General features: G+C 36.9%; 1 protein-coding gene across 6 annotated transcripts in view; it reads right to left on the bottom strand.

Annotated features, from left to right (window-relative positions):
- Cnot4 (CCR4-NOT transcription complex subunit 4) overlaps positions 1-21663 on the bottom strand; it is a 111767-nt gene that overhangs the window by 60697 nt on the left and 29407 nt on the right. For all 6 annotated transcript variants that reach the window (XM_006990392.4, XM_016008674.3, XM_016008675.3 and 3 more), the window contains exon 2: positions 1234-1499. In XM_006990392.4, the coding sequence (XP_006990454.1) occupies positions 1234-1407 (174 nt within the window). In that variant the 5' untranslated portion in view covers positions 1408-1499. The remainder of the gene's footprint in view (positions 1-1233; positions 1500-21663) is intronic.

The raw sequence follows: 21663 nt of genomic DNA, 5'->3' as shown, positions 1-21663 counted from the left end.
CAGTAAGTACCTGACCTACTGAGCCACATCCTTAGCTTATACCCTTTCTGATTGATTGTTTTAAGTACATTCCTAGTCTAATAGAGAGAAAGATAAGCATAAATATTCAGACTCTGGCTCAAGAGTTCAAATTCAGTTCTAACATTATCTGGTCATGTGCCCTTAAACAACCAGTCTCTAAGCCTCAGTATCCTCGTGTATAAAGTACAAACAATCCTAAAATCTGATGTAAAGATTAAGTAATACTCGTAAAACAATTATCACTGTGCCCTCCAAAAATACTAGCAATCTCTCTGTTGTGTGTCTTTGTCTTTTCCTTCTCAGGATTACAGTATTTTCATTCCTACAGCTAATATCAGGGCCACTAGTGGACCAAGAATGTGGAATCAGAGTGCCAGGCTTTGAATTCCAGCAACCTGCTCCAAAACCATATGACCATTCTGCCCCAGCCTTCTCATCTGTAAAACAGGAATCACATTTAACCAGAAGTTCTCTAGAAGAGGATTAAGAGTGATGAAAATATGTCCTGTACAAATAAGTGCTAAAGATTTGGTTATCAGTACTGCTAATAACATAATCAATGGATGGCAATTACTTAAAACCGAGTATAAAGATCCCAGAGAAGATGTGATGATTAATATTCATTGTCAATCTGACTGGATTTAAAATCATCTGGAGACACACACACCTCAAGGATGTTTACAGAGAGGACTAACCAAGGAGAGAAGACCCACCCTAATATGGTTAGCAACATCCCATAGACTGGGGTGCACAACTGAATGAAAAGGTCAAAGGTCAACTGATTGTCAGAATGCCCCTCTTTGCTTCCTAACTCTGGTGAATGCCTTTCCTATTTAGTACTTTTCTATTTAGTACTAGAAAACTAACATGAATCATCACATACATTAACACAGAACATGTTCTAGTTCCAAATTATCATATCCAAACTTAATAGTTCTTTACCAATCTTCTTACAAGAAAGCACCAAGACTGTATCTATTATTTCCTTCAGAGAGAGTGTATGACTTTACAGATGTAATACAGCTAGTTAACACAACAAAGGCAACTCCTGACCCTGACTCTCAGGCCAGTGCTTTCTACTTCATTAGGCCTTCAAGATCACACAATGCTTGTTTTCAACCACTCACTCACACTCATGGGAAAAGAACTACAGAGTTAATACTGGACAGTAAAAACCCATACAGCAAAATAAAGTTGTTTGGAAGCACTTACCTTTCTACACGCAGGACAAAGCCCATTCTCATCAGTGCGAATTCGATGCCAACAAAATCGGCATATCTGGTAGCCACAGGTGCAAGGGAAAAAGTTAATATCGTCTATCTCCAAGGGCTCCATGCAAAGAGGGCATTCCACAGGGTCTTCCTTTGCATCAGGACTGCGAGACATCTTCACGCTTCTTAGACAGCAGCAAAAGTTTATAATAATTTAAGGGAGAAGGAAATTCAGCACTGAGAGCTAAAATGTAGAACTCTGAAGACCTGCATGAGAAAAAATTTAAAACATACCATTTACTATAGGAAAAATAATTACTTTTGCTATAATCATAGGATAGATTTCAGAAAATTTCTGCATATGAAGAAAAAAACTGGCATTATTAGGTTTCAGAAGCAATAGAATGTAAAAGAATTCCCATGTCTTCCAGTGAAGACATTTAATACTGATCTAAACACAGTTTATAACAAATTTTAGGATAATATAAAATAAAAAAGACCTTCAGCTTTAAAATAACCCTGAGGCCAAGGAAATAGCTCAGTGGGTGAAAGCACTGGCTGCCCAAGCCTACTGACCTGAGCTCAATGACCAGAGTTCCCATGGAGAGAATCAACTCCAAAGAGTTCTCCTTGGATTTCTAAGCACACACCATGACATGTGCAGGCCAACATATTCATTCTCTTTAATAATAATAATAATAATAATAATAATAATAATAGTAACTTCAAAACTATGCACACTTAACTATGTATCTTTCACTTAAAAGCTAATAAGGAACATAACAATTATGATATGCCAAAATGTATCACAATTTACAAAAGGGATTGATAAAAATGAGATTTAATCACCTATAGTTACATATTAATATCAAATTCTTACCAGAGAAAATATAGTTTAAAACTAAACAAGTATGCCATAACTGTTTACAAATATGTAATACTATGCAAGTGAAAACTGCTGAGCAAATAAATGTATTTATAAAATATTCCTATAGTAAGTGTTACAAAAAGCCTGTAAGAAATCAGAGAACAAATAGACCTTTCTGATGCAATCATGCTTTGTGAAATGTGAATTCTTTTTAAGTTATGGAGAGTTGAAAACCACAGTTAACAATTTCATGCTGTAGGGTAAGTTGAAATCACTATTTACAGTTGAAATGGTAAAGCTGTAAACTAATCTACATCTTGATGCAATCCCACAGCACAATGGTTTAGAAACAACACAAAATTGAACAAAGCAATTTTAAAGGTTACACTGAATATTGGCATTTCTGAGGGCTAAATGTGATGGTTAGCCCAAGCAGATACTCGACTGTCTTCTATGAAGCTGTAACTTCTTACTTCAGAAAAGCAGAGAAAATAGCAAAGAAACTAAATACAAAGAAATAGAAGTAAATAAATAAATTTTAATTTTTAACAGAAATCACACTACAAATCAATATGGATGAGATTGACCCACTACCCCCCCACCCTCCACCCCTCCACCACTCCCCCCACCCCTTCACCCCCCACCCCCACCCCAGCTTTATTTTGGTTTTTTGAGACAAGGTCTCTCTGTAACAGCCCTAGCTGGCTGTCCTGGAAATCACTTTGTAGACCAGGCTGGCCTTGAACTCAGAGATCCGCCTACCTCTGCCTCCTAAGTGCTGGTATTAAAGGCACGTGCCACCATCTTATAAATAGTAAAAAACACTGGTACAGACAGTATCCGTGGCAGGGAAGAACCATTTTATAAATAATAAGAAACACTGGTACATATCTAACTTATATTATAATAAAATAACACCCTGTAGTGTGGTGGTGCAGAGGCCTTTAAATCCCAGCACTTGGGTCTCTAAGTTCAAGGCCAGTCTGTCTTTCTTCATAGAAAGTTCCAAGACAGCCAGGGCTACACAGAGAAACCATGTCTCCAAAAACCAAAATAACACTCAAAGGTGACTGGAGACTTATTTGATAAACTACTGAAGTGTTGGAAAAATAAATGAGTGGGTTTTTCTTCCCCCACTTAAGCCCCATTCACCCAAAATGAGAGGCCATAAAAAGATATAGTTGACTAACATGAAAAGAAAAAACAAAATGAAAAGCAAGTAACCTAGGTTCAGTTCACAGTACCACATGATGGCTCTTAAACATCCCTGATTCCAGCTCTAGAAGATCCAACACCCTCTTTTGGCATTTAGGGGCACATACGAAATCTTTAAAAATAAATAAGATAGACAGACAGATAATGGATAAAGAAATAAATAAAAGCCATTGTTTTTTATTCAATACACTGCCTAAGTAAGAAGCTCTTCTACACAAATACACCCATATAACAAGCATTATGCTATGCTCAGTAACCATCATATCAAAGAGCAAAAGACTGCCAACATAGCATCCACAACAGGGAAACCATTAACCGGTAAGATACAGCAATAAAGCTACGAATGCTCATCATCCCAGCATGCAAATGGAGACAGGAAGATACAAGAGATACAAGAATGCAGCGAGTCTATGCTACATAGCCAGCTATAGGCCATCTAGGGCTACAGTGTGAAATCCTTGCTTTAATTTTAAAAAAAAAAAAAAAGGAAAATAGATATAGCAATTTAGTAAATTTGTGTAAGTTGACTCAGAAAGAGATTTATTCTTTATTTAGACTTTAAAAAAGATGAACAAGCTGGAAAATTACTATCTAACTCTTTCTCTACGTAACAAGCCCTGATATATAAACTTAATTTCACTAAGAAAATAAGACAAGGATGCTGACATAGCAAAAAAAAATTAGAAGTAGAAATCCTTTGTTAGAAAAATCTGTTACTATCTGAATTGATATAAAAATGTTATTTTTTAAATTCAAGTGGCCAAAACCACTAGGTGGGTTGTTCTCATTTTCTTGAGAAAAATACCTGACTTTGGTGATTAAATGAGGAAAATGAAACAGTGTTTTCTGTTTTCTACCATACAGTATGGGGCAGCCAAGCTGGAATCAGCTGTACACTCCCAGTTTTACATAACTGACCGGAAAATTCAGAGGAACTACATGTGATGTGATGTGTTTCTAGAATGTCTTTCTATGAGTCTGTAATTTTATTTCAAATTTGAAGTTTAAAAAAAGAAAGAAATGCATGTGTATTTATAAAGAAGCCAACATTCCTAGTTTGTAAATCTGGATTAGCCATTTTTTCCATATTAAAACCAGGGATGCAAAATCTAAAACTGTAGAAAACAGGCTCCACAACCACTTCTACCAACAGGAAAATACACTGAAATTAAGGACTGCTATCTATTCTTTAGTATATGTGCCTTTCAGATGGTCTTTCTTCTTCGTTTCTCTCCTTTTTTGTGGGGGGAGGCAACGTACAGGGGGCAGGGATAGGTTTCTCTATGTAGACAGCCACAATCTCTCCTGATTCAGTATTCCAGCAAATTGTTTTTTAAAGATAACTTTTTAAGGACATTAAATTTCCAACCTTTTGAATCTAAAGAATGTGTCTATTTTGTTCTACAATGTACCAGACACATACTGCAAATTACAGCTTCCTAGAGCTGTGTATGAAGGAATGAGAATCCTAAAGGAGTAACTCAGGAGAAATGCATACAAATAGCATTTGTCATTTAATCATAGGGGCTAAGATAGTTTGCTTCCTTTTTAAATGTTCCTCTATTTTTGAACTTTTAGAAATGCTCTAATAGGAAAAAAATACTAAACTACAACTTAAGAACAACTAACAAACAAGAATAAAATGATTGATGAGACAAAAGACAACCCAACATATATTTAATTGACAACCAGCATCAACATGTTCCCTATTAATGTTCTTTCAGAAAGCTGCTAGGAGTTTAAAAATTGAAGGCTCGGGGCTGGAGAGATGGCTCAGAGGTTAAGAGCACTCACTGGCTGTTCTTCCAGAGGACCTGAGTTCAATTCCCAGCAACCACATGGTGGCTCACAACCATCTGTAATGAGATGTGGTGCCCTCTTCTGGCCTATAGGCATACGTGCAGGCAGAACACTGCACACATAATAAATAAATAAATCTTTAAAAAAAGAATTGAGGGCTGGAGAGATGGCTCAGCGGTTAAGAGCACTGACTGCTCTTCCAGAGGTCCTGAGTTCAGTTCCCAGCAACCACACGGTGGCTCAAAACCATCTGTAATGCGATCTGGCACCCTCTTCTGTATACATAATAAGTAAAATAAAATCAAAAAAAAAAAAAAAAGAATTGAAGGCTCAAAGTATCATTAATTAATAAGGTAAAATCGAATCTGCATAGAATCAAAGCAAGACTAATAAAGTGTGGTGGTACTTACTATTCTCTACCACAATTGTGAAAACTAAGAGACAGAGTTGCTTGTATCAGTTATTTTCTGAAAAAAAAAATAACAGGTAGATTCCAGGGGAGCAACCTGACAGAAGGGCATAGCTGTTCAAAAGTCTAAGGATGAATCCAACCTCGTGCTTCAAACCAATTTATCAAGTATCAGAAATTTTTACTTTAGTTAGTCTGGACTTAAAAATTTGTCCTTAGTTTCTTATATCAATTTACAATGTATCACTAGTGATGAACACAATAAAAAAAAATATCATTCAAGAAGAAATACTAAATATGGAAACATGCCTATAGTCGAAATACTTGAAAAACTGAAGCCCAGAGGATTTTTTGAGACCAACGGCTCAAGAGGAGCCAGGCAACTAGTAAGGCATGTAGAGGGTGGGGGTTGTCAGGAAGGAGGGGAGAACCTAGACCTATAAGCCTTTTAGACATAAACCTATAAGTCTTCCATAGGCTAAAGCAGAAGGACTAGTGTGAGTTCCAGGCCAGACAAGGCTGTGTACTGAATCCCAGATTAGGGTAAGAAAGATAACCCTAGTCTGAACCTTCAAGGTTTGTCTTTAAATCATGCTCAGCACACAAGTTCAATCCCTTTCTTCACCCAAATCTCTCACGAGTCACTCAATCTCTTAAATTCTGATCACAGAGGGTATGCTGCCAATCAAGCATTCTTTTTACTAAGCAGTCACTGTTGATTCATCCATCTCTTATTATAATCAACATCCTGCCCACATTTCTGTGACTTAAAAGTGAACACTGTTACATAGAGAAGTCTACCTTTTCAACTGTTTTGGCTGAGTGGAGCACAGGAAAGGGGAATGAAGAAACATAACCTTGGACAGAAATTATAAAATAGTAAAAATGAGCTTATCTACTTGAGATTTTTAAGAGGGATCTGAAAATGGGCTTTAAGATTTGTTAAACAAACATACAGAATCAAGTTTACATATAAAAATTTGATGGAATGTTCAGTTTTATTAGATTTTCTGGGTAAGGTGTTGTTACACATCCTTTCAGGATAAAATTAAGTAATAAGATATTTAAGGGACCTAAAACACAGAAAAGCTATTAATCCTTTACAAATAAGGAAAATACTGCTTTTTAGTTTCCTAATCTTTCTATTGTGACTCAGTAAATTCTAGAATGTTAATAGTTTAACAGCATTAAACTAAAATAGTACTACCAAAAATCTTCTGTTCTATGAACAACTAATTCAGTATATTGCCAGTAAAAGATGTTCACCATGCCAGGTGGTAGTGGTGCATGCCTGTAATCCCAGCACTCAGGAGGCAGATCTTTGTGAGTTAGAGACCAGCCTGTTCTACAGAGCGAGTTCTGGGACAGTCAAGGCTACACAGAGAAACCCTGTCTTGAAAAACCAAAAGGGTGGGGGGGAGACAGATGTTCATTAAACTAATATTCACATACAAAAATCAGAAGGTTTCACGAGTGTCTAGGTAAAGAAGCACATATGTATGTTTGAAGTACTCCAGAGGTGAAGGCAGAAGAATTGTTGAAAGATTAAGGGCCTGTCTGAGCTACAGTATAATAAAGTCTCAAAACACCACAAGAAAAAATTTCCCTAAAAACAATAGCCAGGAGTTGTGTATACCCCTGTAATGCCAGCACCTGAGAGGCAGAGGCCAGACAGGGCTAGCCACAGCAAGGCAGTCTGACAACAAAACACTAAGGCCACTGCACAGAGGTTCAGGATTTGCCTAGCATACCCAATGCTCTGGGATTTACATCATATATAACATATATAATACATCATATATAATAAAATATAAAACTAAAGAGCTACTTATGTAAGAAATTAGATGGATTCTAATTGTGAACAATTTGTCCATCATCACCCATCTCAAAAATAAAAGGGGGGTGGGCCTTTAAATCCATGGCAATGCTATTCAACCAACTCAAAGGTTACGCTTCAAGTCCACAAAGTAATAGTCAATACATAGGTTTTATTACTCTTTAAACTACCCACATTGAGATACTTTCAAAATAAAAGGCTATTATCAACTATGTACAAATTATAAATAAAGTTATTCATTTTACAGCCAAAACGCAATCTGCATAAAAATATATACTGTAAGCAGCTTAGAGGAATTTAAGCTTACAGGTTTAGAAGACTATAGCTCAGTGTGGTAGCACACACTTGTATTTCTAGCATTCAGAACACTGAGGTAGGAGTGCAGGGATTTCAAGGCCGATCTAGGTTAAATAGCAAGACCCTGTCCCAAATACAAAAAAATTCCACCAACTTGAAGAAAATTGACGATTCAGGTTTACTGTCCAGTTAGACAAACAACTAAACATAATACAGTACTAGATAACTACACAATGAAGTAACTACATGACAAACACAATAAAAACAAGACCTTTCTGAATGCTATATGGTCCAAGTATCACATACTGTTATATCCTAAAAATATTCCTAAGTGCTAGTTAAATATTTTCAAAATGTTAATGTTGAAATCTCAGTAAATATCTAAATACTACTACTCATATAAAACTACAAATGAGAGAAATTTAGAATTGGGTAAAAATTCATATTTCATGAAAGGAGGAAATTTTGTGAAAATGAAACCCAGTATTTTATATATAATTTGTATATAATTAGAAATTATATAAGCTGGTAAAAAATAGAAAAACTAAGGGCTGGGGTATGGGTTAGTTGATAAGAGTGCTTATATATCGCACACAAGGCCCTGGGTCCAATTTCCAGCACTACATTGACTAGGCCTAGTGGGCATCCTGTCTGTAATCCAGCATTCAGGAAATGTGGGCAGGAAGGTCAGAAGTTCTCACAAGTCTGTTATTCTCAGCTACACAGGGATTTCAGGGACAGCCTGGGAGACCCTGACTCAAGCACAACAACACTTAAAGAAATCTGGTGGTAAAAAGAAGAGTAAAATTGAAAAGGAAATATAAACAGTGAGAAATAAAAGATCAGGAAAATAAAGGTCTGGAAAACAAGTTTAATCCCAGCACTTGGGAGGCAGAGGCAGGCGGATCTCTGAGTTTGAGGCCAGGCTGGTCTACAGAGCTCGTTCCAGGACAGCCAGGACTATTACACAGAGAAACCCCGTCTCAAAAAAACAAAACAAACAAATAAATAAATATTCTTTTTTAAAAAAAATCCTGTTTCCCAGACTGGTCTATAAAGTGAGTTCCAGAACAGCTAGGGCTACACAGAGAAACCTTGTATATGTGTGTGTGGGGGGGGGGGGGGGGGAATCCCATTTCAACAGAGCAGAAATATATAAAAATATATTAACTAAGCAGAGATCCATATCCATAAGAGAACCACAGAATTTACATGATGTTTCTAATAACTCAGATGACAATCTTATTAAGTCAAGAAAATTTGCTTTAGTTACAAAATCAGATTTATAAGATTATGTTGCCTTAAAAGGGCTAAAATGTTATTGTACTGAATAACCATAAGCACACAGTTCTTTGTACTTGTAGTTAAAATGACAGAAGAAAATAAAGCTAGAGGAAACTAGACAATAAATCTAATACTAAAATCCTAATAAAGAAACTTAACAGATTTAAACTATTCTAAACACAATACTAGCAAAACCAAGTCTAATCATATTATAGAATTCCTAGAAGTTCAAGAATTCTGTTAAGTCAAAATTATGCATGACCTCAATAAATCAGAACAAGATACTATCCATTTCAAGAAACTCTAAGTAACTTGAAAAACAAGACTATTTGGGGCTGTGGAATAATCCTCTTGTACACTATAAAAATTTGTCCCTTGAATTGGTTTAATAAAACACTGTGATTGGCCAGTAATAGGAAGCATGGGGCAGGGTGGGGGGAGGGTGCAACCAAACTAAGGATGATGGGAAGGAGAAGGGAGGGGTCAGGAGTCGCTAGCCAGAGGCAGAGGGAGCAGGAGATGAACATGTCATGCTAAAACAATGTACCACCACATGGGCAAAGCATAAATAGAAATATGGATTAACATAAAATATAAGAGCTAGTTAGTAAAAAGCCTGAGCTATTGGCCAAGCATTTATAATTCATATCAGTCTCTGAGTCAGTTATTTGGGACCAGGTGGTTTATAATTTGGTCTTTATAAAATCCCTTAATACTAAGGCCAGACATGGCTCTCAATCTGTAACTTCATCATTGGTAGACACAGCCAGCCAGGTTGCAGGGGTTCTTTAGTCAGCTAGTGTGGTGAAAAGATAGAGGTTGAGATTCAGTTCAGAGTACCTGTCTCAAGGGAATAAGATGGAGAACAATAAAGAAATACACCTAATATCCTCCCCTGGCCTCCACATACCATACATGGGTATATAAGCACCCACTCAAACACAAACACAAAAAATTGTAAAGCCCTTCATATATTAGAGATTAAAAGATAAGCCTTTCACATGGTAACTGATATGTACTCTAATACAATCTAAAGTAAGAACAAACAAATTCTATCATTAACATTATTTTGGAAACTGTGACTAATGGAGGATAGAAATAGAGACATTATTCCAGATATAACAAATATTATATAGCATCAATATATACTAAAGAAACTATATGTTAGTAAATTTAACATACAAAAGGAAATGCCTAGATATCATGATGTGGTGGTATATTTTATTTGAGCTTTAATAAATAAAGCTTGCCTAAAGATCAAAGGAAAAAGTCCAGCCATTATAAGTAAACAAAGAAGTCAGGCAATGCTAGCACATGCCCTTAATCCTATCACTTAGCAGACAGGATCTCTGTGTGTTCAGTTCAAGGCCACACTGGAAACAGAGCCAGGTGTGGTGGCACACGCTTTAATTCCAACACTAGTTAACCATGGAGGTCTCGGGGTCTGTACAGACAGAAAGGGACAGAGCTGTGTAGGAAGAGGAAGTGATGTAGCTGGACAGACAGCAAATCAGATGGCAGAACAGCAAGGCATATAGGTGTGGGTAGACAGGAAGTAACTCGCATTTGGAAGCTGCAGAGTTGGTGATTGGCTGGTGGCCTTCCCTATTTCCCTGATCTCTCTAAGGCTTTCACCCCTATATTTGGCTCCATGGTTTTTTTTTAATAAGACCATTTAGAAATTCATCTACACCATGAAAATAATTTTCTAAAAAAAGAAAAAAAAAGACAAGGGGGAAAAGGTCAAAAATACAGTTGTTCTCTATATGTTAATGTAATTTAACTTGTTTTAAAGTCTCATCTTTAAGGGCTGGAGAAACAACTTAAGAGAACTTGAGTTCTTGCAGAGAACTGGAGTTCAGTTCCCAGCACTCCATATCAGATATCAAATACCTGCAACTCTACTGCCAAGGTCTTCAAGACCCTTTTCTAGCCTCTAGGACATATGCATGGCATATGCACATACATGCATGCATACATACTCATAAACAAAAAGAAATAAATACGAAGAAAAATATATCCAACTTAGAAAGCTCTTCCAAACAACAGAAGAGGAAACTACTCAGTAAGGACTTTCACAAATGAGCATGATGGGTGGGTGATACATGATGGGTGATCCAGCACTTAAGAGACAGATGCGGTGGTGGCACATGCCTTTAATCCCAGCACTCAGAAGGCAGAGGCAGGCAGAAGTCTGTGGGTTCAAGGCCTGGGCTACCAAGTGAGTGCCAGGAAAGGTGCAAAGCTACACAGAGAAACCCTGTCTTGAAAAACCAAAAAGAGAGAGAGAGAGATGCGGGCAGTGGTAGCACATGTCTTTAATCCTAGTACTCAGGAGGCAGAGGCAGGTGGATCTCTTTTGAGTTTGAGGCCAGCCTGGTCTACAGAGCGAGTTCCAGGATAGCCAGGGATACACAGAGAAACCCTGTCTCGAAAAACCTAAATAATAATAAATAAAAAGGAAATTTCCTCAGACTTATAAAAATAATAACCACAGGTCTATGCACCAAATATTCGTCTTCAAGTCAAGAGTGTCTACTTGAAAAACATTAGGTCAATTCTGTAGCCATTCCAAAATGCTAGAGAACTTTAACAGATATTTTGAAATCTTAATTCATAAAGCATAATAAAGTTGAAACCTGTTTAAACTTTTAATGTTAAGTTTTAGCCTGCCATAAGATTGTAATATATATATATATATATATATATATATATATATATATAAATACATATTATATATATATATAAATATACATATACACATATAAAATTACACACACACACACACACACACACACACACACACACACCTAATTATGTGTCTTATTCTGGACTTACAAACTTACTGCAGTTACTCTGGAACTGAAATTACAGATGATTTTTAGCTTCCACTGGGTCCTGGGAACTGAACCCAGGTCCTCTGCAAGAACAGCAAGTACTCTTAACACTGAGCCATCTTTCAAGTCCCTAATACTATTCTTTATTTTCTTTTTGGTTTTTTTGTTTTTTGTTTTGTTTTGTTTTGTTTTGTTTTGTTTGTTTTGTTTTGTTTTGTTTTGGAGACAGGGTTTCTCCGTGTAGTTTTAGTGCCTGTCCTGGATCTTATTCTGTACACCAGGTTGGCCTTGAACTCAGAGATCTGCCTGGCTCTGCCTTCTGAGTGCCGGGATTAAAGCCATGTGCCACCCCTGCCCAGCCTTGCAATACTATTCTTAATTCTTTCAAGTGTAGGATTTCAGACTAAATGGTATGTCAGTAGTGCTGTAAATTCTATAGCAATTAATAAATTAGATTTGAAGGTGTGAGAAATAAGTCATAGGCTATTTAACAAACAATTTAAGAATTCAAATTTTTTAAAAATCAGGCTGGGCAGTGATGGTACATGTCTTTGATCCCAGCACTCAGGGAGGCAAAGGCAGGCAGAGATCTCTGTGAGTTCTATGCCAGCTCACCAGTTATACCAGCCTTTATGATTTTCAATTCTGATTTAAAATAATTTTAATTATCTAGTCATGTGGGAGTTAAAATATCAATTGAAAATAAAGTAAAATTTATTTTACACTACAGACTGTATTTCCTTGCCAAAGGAAATACAATAAAATACCTATGAAGACATACTCCAGAACTATGCCTAACAAAGAAAGTACAATAAAAGCATTAAAAATTAACTTTCAGTATTTTCTTAACAAGATATTTTCTGGGTCTAGAGAGATGGCTCACTAGTTAAAAGCAGGTACTGTTCTTGCAGAAAACCCAGGTTCAGTTCTCAGCATCTGTAACAACGTGGTTCACAGCCACCAGAACTCCAGTTCCAGGGGACCCATCACCCTCTTCTGGGATCTTCAGGCAACTTGCATTCACATGTACATACTCCAACTGCCACTCTCACATCACAAGCCCACACCGAATTGTACTTATGAAAGAGACTAGTAATCATAGTGAATAAATATTATTATTCAATATTCATTCTCTTTCTCCCTTCCACTGGTAGAATCTCTACAGAGTTTTAGCTAAGCACACTTGGTCAATCTACAAACTATGTACCTCAAGATCCTATATAGGCAAAGACATTGAGTGATTAAGTTTTAGCAAAAGGATGTGACTGAAAATGATATGTACAACATCCAGATCCTCTTAAGTGCATAGCTTCTTGCCTATTGAGTGTAAAGGACCAAACAAAGAGCAAAATTCCAAAGAGAATGGCAGAGCTGACTCAATAACCTAGGGATCCCTAGAGGCTCTTGTTGAGAACAAACCAACCTTGTCTATCCTCTCCTCTTAACTGTTAGGTAAAAGAAAAATAAACTAACTTCTTTAAGGCACTGTAGGTTGGAGTCTCCTTATAACAGCAACTTGATCTAATGTATACCCTTTCTAAATTGTTTACAAATCTTTTTTTTTTTTTTTTTTTCAGTGCTAGGCATCAAACCCAGAGTCTCCCATATGCTGGGCAGGTGCTCTACCACTAAACTAATACTCCTGAACCCTTATATAATTATATAAAAACAAACTATGGACTTTAAAAAGAAATAGAACTGGGGGATTTACCTACTCCCACTCTACCATCAAATCATCATCACTATTTTATTAAAATGAAATTATATCACACAGCTTCTTATAATGAAAATACATGCCATCTATGTCAGCAGTATACATACATACACATTTTACATCAAAAACAAATGCAGAGAGCATACAAGATACTTGGAAAAGAACAGTGTCTCTAAATGTATTCAGTCTCATTAAATTGCTTAAAGTGTCAGTATATCATGCTTATTTTAAAATAAAGTGAAATGAAAAACACTAAATTTTACAAGCATGTATCATTCCTATATATTTATATTTCAGTTATGCTAAAGAAAGATAAGGGGTTTATAAAATGTATAAACATTTTCAGCCTTCCCTATAATTTCTATCCAATGACAGAAGGAAGAAGTATGGAAATTTAAGATCTACTATAAAAAAATCTATATAATTTATATGCTACTCCATAATATGAATGAATTTGTTACTATGCTTTAAATATCAAGAGATGCAATGTTTCAGAAGGCATATTTTCCTCGGGTGTCGTTCCTCAACAGCCATCCATTTTTTCAGACAGGATTTCTCACTGGCCTAGTACTCAAAACCAGGCTAGGTTGGCTGGCCAGTGAAATCCAGGGATCCGGCTTCTTCACCTCCCCAGTGCTGGGATTACAAGTGTGCAACACTATGCTTGGTTTTTTTCACATGGTGCTGGGACTCAAACTCCAGTTCTAACAGGCAGTTTACAAATTGAGCCATCACCTAAGCATCTACTTGTATTATTCTTCACCTGTGAATTTCCTAGATAACTGAAGTTCATCTTTTTTAAAGTAGTTAAAAGCAAGCTAGGTATGGTGACATACGCCTATAACCCCAGTACTTGGAAGGCTAAAGATAAAGAATATAAAGCTAACCTTGGCTACACAATTTGTTCAAAGTCAGACTGGGATAAAAGAGACCTTATCTCAAAACATCTTAAAGTAACAATAAAAATAAATAAAACAGCCAATCCTATAGGTATCTACCATATCAAATCTAGTACCAGATATTTATAACAGTGATGGTAATGTCTGAGGAGAATATTAATTGTTATTAAAATGCCTGTATCCTCAGTGGCCCTCATTCTATCTACACAAGCAAATTTCAGGTACTTTGAGATTTAAACCCTTAGCAGCCATAATTTAAACAGAGCTGTGTAAACTACTGTGGAACTCTATCTACTCGATGCTGCCACTAGTTTCCCACCACACGGGAGTCAACTTTCATTAGTCAACAGCCTAGAATATGTAAAACCTTCAGAAAATCTAAGCATAACAGGAAAACACAAGGTGGGATTTTTTTGGTTGTTTTTGTTTGTTTTTCAAGACAGGGTTTCGCTGTGTAATTTTGTTGCCTGTCCTGGATCTCGCTCTGTAGACCAGGCTGGCCTCAAACTCAGGGATCCTCCTGGCTCTGCTTCTCAAGTGCTGAGATTAAAGCCGCCTAGCTACAAAGTGGGATTTTTAAAATTCAGGGAAGGGGGTAAAATATTGATTCTTCAGATCAATTATGCAGTACTTTTTTCCACTTTCTTGTCAAAATTTAAAGTCACCTGTTAGCTTAGAGAAATAAAATACAGCTCTAAAAAGACATCTCAGCAGTAAGAAAGCTTGCTGCTCTTGCAGGGAACTGAGTGTAGTTCTTAGCATCCAAGGGGGCACTCAAAACTGCCTCTAACTCCAGCTCCAGAGGATCCAACACCTTCTCTGGTCTCTGAGGCCAACTGCACTCACATTATACCCCCACACACACATACACACAATCAAAAAATAAATCCTAGATAGACAGACAGACTAATTGATTACTATGGTGGTTTGAATGAGAACAGCCCCCACAGGCATATTATTTGAGTGTTACATTCCTAGTTTGTGGGACTACTTTAGGAAGGATTAGGTGTGGCCTTGTTGGAAGTTTCAAAAGTCTGCACCAGGCCCAGTCTAGTTCTCTCTGCCTCCGACCTGGGGATCAGATGTGAGCTCTCAGCTACTGGTCCAGCACAACTGCCTGTCTGCCACCATGCTCCCTACAATTAGTCAGGAAATAACCCTCTGAAAGCATAAGCAAGCTCACAATTAAATTTTTTTTATTTTTTTGTTTGTTTGTTTGTTTTTCAAAACAGGATTTCTCTATGTACTGCCCTGGCTGTCCTGGAACTCTGGGTTCAGTCCTCAGCTCTGAAAAAAAAAAAAAAAAAAAAAAAAAATGAGTGGGGTATGTGTGTGTGTGTTTGTATGTGTGTGTGCATGTGCATGTGTAGGTATGTGGCTCATGCCCATACAGAGACCAGAGGAGAAAGTTAGGTGTCCTGGTTCTATGACTCACCTAGTTCTATGACTCTCTGCCTTATTCACTTAAGACAGGGTCTCCTACAGAACCTAGGTGCACACATGGTCATGCTCAGCTTTTTATGTAGGTGCTGAGGATTTGAACTGAGGTCCATATGCTTGTACAGCAAGCATTCTTACCACATAATACATCTCCTGAGCCCATCACAGCCTTTTGATTCATATCTCATTTCCATACACCTCTATCACTATGTTTCACATACTAGCTTTGTGAAAAGTTTCTAAATACTTTCAACACACAACCCACAATAAATTCTAGATATTAGCCTAAGAAAAATGAAAACATGATTCACAAAGGGCTTATATACCAATGTCTATAGATATCTTTTTCATAGTAGACAAAATGGAGAAAATATAATGTTCATCAGATAACTGAATAAACAAATTTTTCAATAGAATACAAAAAAAACTGCTCAGAGAAAAACAAAACAAAACATAATAAACACAGTATTAACAAATGTGAAATGTATTATGCTCAATAAGTATAAGAACCAGTCACAAAATGAACCCATTTACATAAACAGGCAAAACTAAGCTCTGACGACAGGAACCAACAGTCTGGGTGATAAGTATCGAGTAGGAAGCAGTATGAGGAGTGTCCTAGGTGATGGAAATGCTCTCAATCTTGACAGAAGTGTGGGTTATGCAGTTGTACATATCCATCACAACATACTTAACACAAAACTTGTTTCACTGTATTTTATAAGATCTCAAATTTAAATAAAATTAAGCTACAAAATCTGTATAGGCTTAAGCCTACTCCATTAGAATCTAGACCAATCAGAACAGAAATCTCTATTCAGCCATACAGATTTGAATGAAACTAAACACTGAGAAGGGAAGACAGTCTTCTGGGACATACCCTACAGCTACAAGCCCAAACATTTACATCAGTCTCCCACACAGCTATTCTTCAGTAAAATTAGGAAAGATGTAGAAACAAAAGGGATTCTGGTTGACTAAAAAAAAGTCAGCAGGGTTACAAGATGGCTTAGGAGATGAGGCACTTCCTGCCAAGCCTACTGATGGAAGTTTCATCCCTGAGGCCCCACATGGCAGAAATAGAACCAACTCCCACAAATTGTCTTTTGGCCTCCCCATGCACACCGTGGCACACATGCACTCACATACATATAAATAAATGTAATAAAAAATGCTTTAAAAAAGTCAGTATACTTGGTCAAAACATTCTGAGCGCCCCCCCCCCAAACTACTGGAAATAAATTGATCTTTTAAGACTTTTTATCAAACCCGAAAGTCTGCAAATATTGCTAAACAGAACCATTTGGCAAATTAATTATTTTTATGAAAATTGTGACATGTCTAAAAGCAGCATTTTCACAAGTAAAACTAAACATTGGAAATAAGTACCAGAAAAGAAATCATGATGGTAAAATCGTGTAAAAAAGTAATCGTAGGGCATAAAATGGATGTGCTGTGTGTGTGTTGGGGGTGGAGGGTGTTAATGCTGGCAGCTGAACCCAGACCCTTGTGCATGCTAAGTACAAGCTCTACCACTCATCTACACGGCCAGCCCAGATAAAATGATGTTTGAGAAGCAAAACTACCAAGAGATAAAGGTACAGTAAGAACAAGTAGCCTTCAAATTGCTAATCAATATTTCTTTCACTTCTCTGAACTCTATACTTACTGCCTTAGTACACAATTAATTGCTTCATTTCTTCAAAACTGTCTAAAGTCACTAACCTACACACATTAGTGCCTTGCAGACAGTGTCCCAACACCTACCCAAAGGAGACTATGTAAAACATCTCCAGTGACCCTCAATACAAGCAGGTCATGGCAGAAAGCACCTTTTAAAACTAACCCTATTAATATACAGTTGGTTCTAAAAGAAACTATATATAGAAAAAAAGGTTTAAATACACAACTGATGCATTATGAAAACAACTGAAAAAAGTTAAAATAAGTATACTGCTTTCATGAATGCAATTTTTTTTTGTTTTTGTTTTTGAGACAGGGTTTCTCTATGTAGCTCTGACTGTCGTAGAACTTGTTCTGTAGACCGGGCTGGCTTTCAAACTCATAGAAATCTGCTGGCCTCTGGGATTAAAGGTGTGTGCCATCACCACCGGACCCAATTTTTTTCTAGATAGGATAGCATTATGTAGCTTTTACTGGCCTGGAATTCACTAGATAGACCAGACTGGCTGCCTCAGTGCTTGGATTAAACAGACAGACACCATCACACCTGGCACAATTTATTTTCTTTTAGACACATAAAAATAAAAGATAATTAGCCTTCTATAGAATCAAGTTTTAATAAGGTAATTGGCTTGGAAGTTTGAAGACAAGCCTAAAGGTGTCATAAATAGGAAAATAAAAATATTAATTAGTCTCTTATGTAGGGGTTTCTTCTGATAAATGAGCTAGTGATATGCTTCACCTAATAAATAAATAAAGGGATACTTTTAAACTCTCACACTCAAAAGCCATATTAAAAAACAATAAGGAGGGGTCAGAGATGGCTTGTCTTACAAGTCTGGCAGCCTGAGTCCAATCCTCAGAATCTACATTAAGATTGAAAGAGAAGACCAACTCCACATAGTTATTCTCTGACCTCCACACATGAGAACCATAACATATGCAGCTACACACATATCACACCCACCCACACAACAGCAACAATAACAAAGAGAAGGAGGACTACAAAGATGCTCAATGGTTAAGGACATACATACTGCTCTTGCAGAGGACCTGAGTTCAGTTCCTAGCACCCACACTGGGTGGCTCAGAACCACCTAAAATCCAACTCCAGGAAACCTGACACTCATAGGCACCTGTACTCATGAGCATATGCCCACACATAGACTCACATATACAAATAATTAAAAACAAGAACAAAACTTTAAGATAACAATTAGGTAGTAGAGCTCTACTAACGTTCTTGGCTAAATAAAAACTAGTAAGTAGAGCAAAAATACCTTTTTTCTATTTACTTCCCAGCAAAATATATTACTAACTTGGCAAAGAATTCAAAAGCAATTTTTTAAACTGTCTCAATCAAAGATAGATTTAAGCAGTGTGTGAAACTGTAGATAAAAATAGCCTATCATTCTATTCAGATTCTAGAAGGGCATAAGACAAAAGAACAATGTCTTCTGTTCTAAGAGTAGGATAGTAATATCTATTCAAGGCTTTCCTTCCAAGAACACTCTTTCATTATGCTCATAACCAATCATAATTTTTTAAACTGGTTCTGACTCAACACATTAATGCATAGCACAGAAGGCTGCATTATTAATAAATGTTCTGGTTAAGAGTCAACTTGTCTCAACCCAGGAGCTACAGCTCAGTGTTAGAGCACCTGCCTAATATGTCCAAGAACCTGGTTCCATCCCTAGAACCACAAGGGGGAAAAAGCCAACATGTATGTAACTTAGTTCTGAAGTCTTACTCCTATTAAATTCCTAAAATATAATAAAACATAAATATAAGTAACTTTCATCTCAAAATTTCTAAGAAACTGCTACTCTAAGTAAAACATTTTAAAAGTGATATATAATTCTAAAGAAAGCACTAAAATTGAAGTGGCTATACATCGCCAAAGGCATCATAAGTATCCGAAAATAAACACAATGCAAAAATCTACATCAGTAATAATATCCTCCAATCATCTAACTTTATAGGCTGGAGAGATGGCTCAGTGGTTAAGAACACTGGCTGCTCTTCCAGAGGACCCAGGTTCAACTTCCAGCATCCACATGGTAGCTCACAACTGTCTGTAACTCCTGTTTCAGGGATCCAACATCCTCACACAGACATACATGAAGGCAAAATACCAACATACATAAAATAAAAATAAGTAAATAATTTTAAAAATAGATTTACATCTAGATATTTAGCCTAAGTTAATAGTTTAATTTAAAAAAATGCTGGTTGTTTCAATTTTGCCTACCAGTTTAGAGTGCAGTTATTACATTCCTATAGTCAATTTAAAGGAGTTAAAACCTGGGTTAAGACAGTACAAAGACCTGAATTTAAAACAACCAAACTGACTTGCTATATTTCCCCAGATGTGTTCTGGGTGATTTAAAAAGAAAAATCAATGGACTATATAAAGTTAAGCTTTATCAACATTAAGGGAAAGTCAAAAGCAAACAATTTCATGTTATAAAATCTCATCGTTGGATAATGGAGAGACCCTGTCTCAAAAATACAAATAGAAAAAAAAAGCAAAAAAAAAACAAAAACAAAAACAAAACAAACCAGAATCTCTTCACTGGAAAGTTTCAAAACAAAGACACCAACATCTCTAGTACTTTCAGAGAAAGAAACATCAAAATGTAAATGGATGGAAAGAATTCTGTTGTTCATTGAGTTAGCAGTACCACAATAGCAAAGAGAAATAAATGCCTTGCAATTTGCTTATAGAATACCCAAGCAATAAGGCTTCAGTATTTCATGACTCACAAAGATTACAAGTGGGAAATTAAAGAAAATTAGGCAAATCATGACAAAAACTGTACAGGGGGAAAAATGGCTGTCTAAAATGAAAGAATCAAACTCTTAATAAAATTATGGTGTATAATATTAGGGGTAGAAAAAAATTCCATGAAAGTTCAAAACTAACATACTAATGTCAGATACATGGCACATGCCTGTGATTCCAGCTATGTATCTGTCTCTTTATAAATAAAAGTAACACACAGGCCAGTCACAGTGGTCAAGGCCTACAATCCCAGAACTTGGGAGAGAGAGGCAAGAAAGTTTGAGACCAGCCTGGTCTTCACAGCAAGTAGGTTACTTAGTAAAAGCCTGCCTGCAAAAAAATAAAATAAGTAAAATAAGGGTCCCCAGAAGGGAGATGAGAAGCTTTAGTTGGTAGACAAGGATCCTTACTACAGACTCATAACTGGTCAAAGCACTGAGAATAAATAATGGACTGTTGAGTGCTCAGTCATAATGGAACATTTGTATCACCCACCACCCTCCTCTTCCAAAGCTCAGGAGCACTGCTGAAGAAGAAATGGGAAACAAGAATATCAGAGCCAAAGGATGGTAAGGAAAGTTGTGAACTGCTGCTCTCAGGATGTAACATGGCTGCTACATCCATGAACTCACAGTTTCAGGGGTTACCTACACAAGATCTGCTGCACGAGATGTTCAGAAGACTGAGTCCACCAACACTCCATCACAAAGAGCCAGCTCACCCTTCCCAGAAGAGGAACAGGAAGTTAGTTAATGGCTATGTTGTGGAAAGGGGAGTCAGGTTCCTTAGTAGTGTAACAACTGTTAAGCTGCTCTTAATTAAATCTCCTACCCATTCTCATACAAGCAGCCGTAATTAAATCCCATGGGGTGGGTACCAGTACATACACACACACAGTGGGGCACACATAAAAGTATAAAGGAGACCTGGAAGAAAATGTTCTGTGGAAGGAAGGGGATATAATAGGATAATGGGGTTGGGGGTGTAATCAAAATACATTGCATGCGTAGGAAACTGGGAAAGATTAAAAGATGTTTAAAAACTGAATGAACATATTAAACATTCATTTTATATATAAAACAAAAATAATCCCAACAAAACTGTTTAATAAGAATGGGGAAGCCAGGCAGTGGTGGCACATGCCTTTAATCCCAGCACTCAGGAGGCAGAGACAGGAGGATCTCTGAGTTTGAGGCCAGCCTGGTCTACAGACTGAGTTCTAGGATAACCAAAGCTACATAGTGAAACCCTGTCTCAAAAAAAAAGAATGGGGAAGAAAGAGGAAAAAGAGAGATGGCTAAGTGGTTAGAGCATTTGCTGCTCTTGCCCACAAGCCAGGTTTTCCCACCAACACTGAGCA

The sequence above is a fragment of the Peromyscus maniculatus genome, chromosome 3, assembly GCF_049852395.1.
Source record: "Peromyscus maniculatus bairdii isolate BWxNUB_F1_BW_parent chromosome 3, HU_Pman_BW_mat_3.1, whole genome shotgun sequence".
Classification (NCBI taxonomy): domain Eukaryota; kingdom Metazoa; phylum Chordata; class Mammalia; order Rodentia; family Cricetidae; genus Peromyscus; species Peromyscus maniculatus.
Note: the sequence above shows the minus strand (reverse complement) of the source record. Positions and strands in the feature narration are given on the sequence as shown.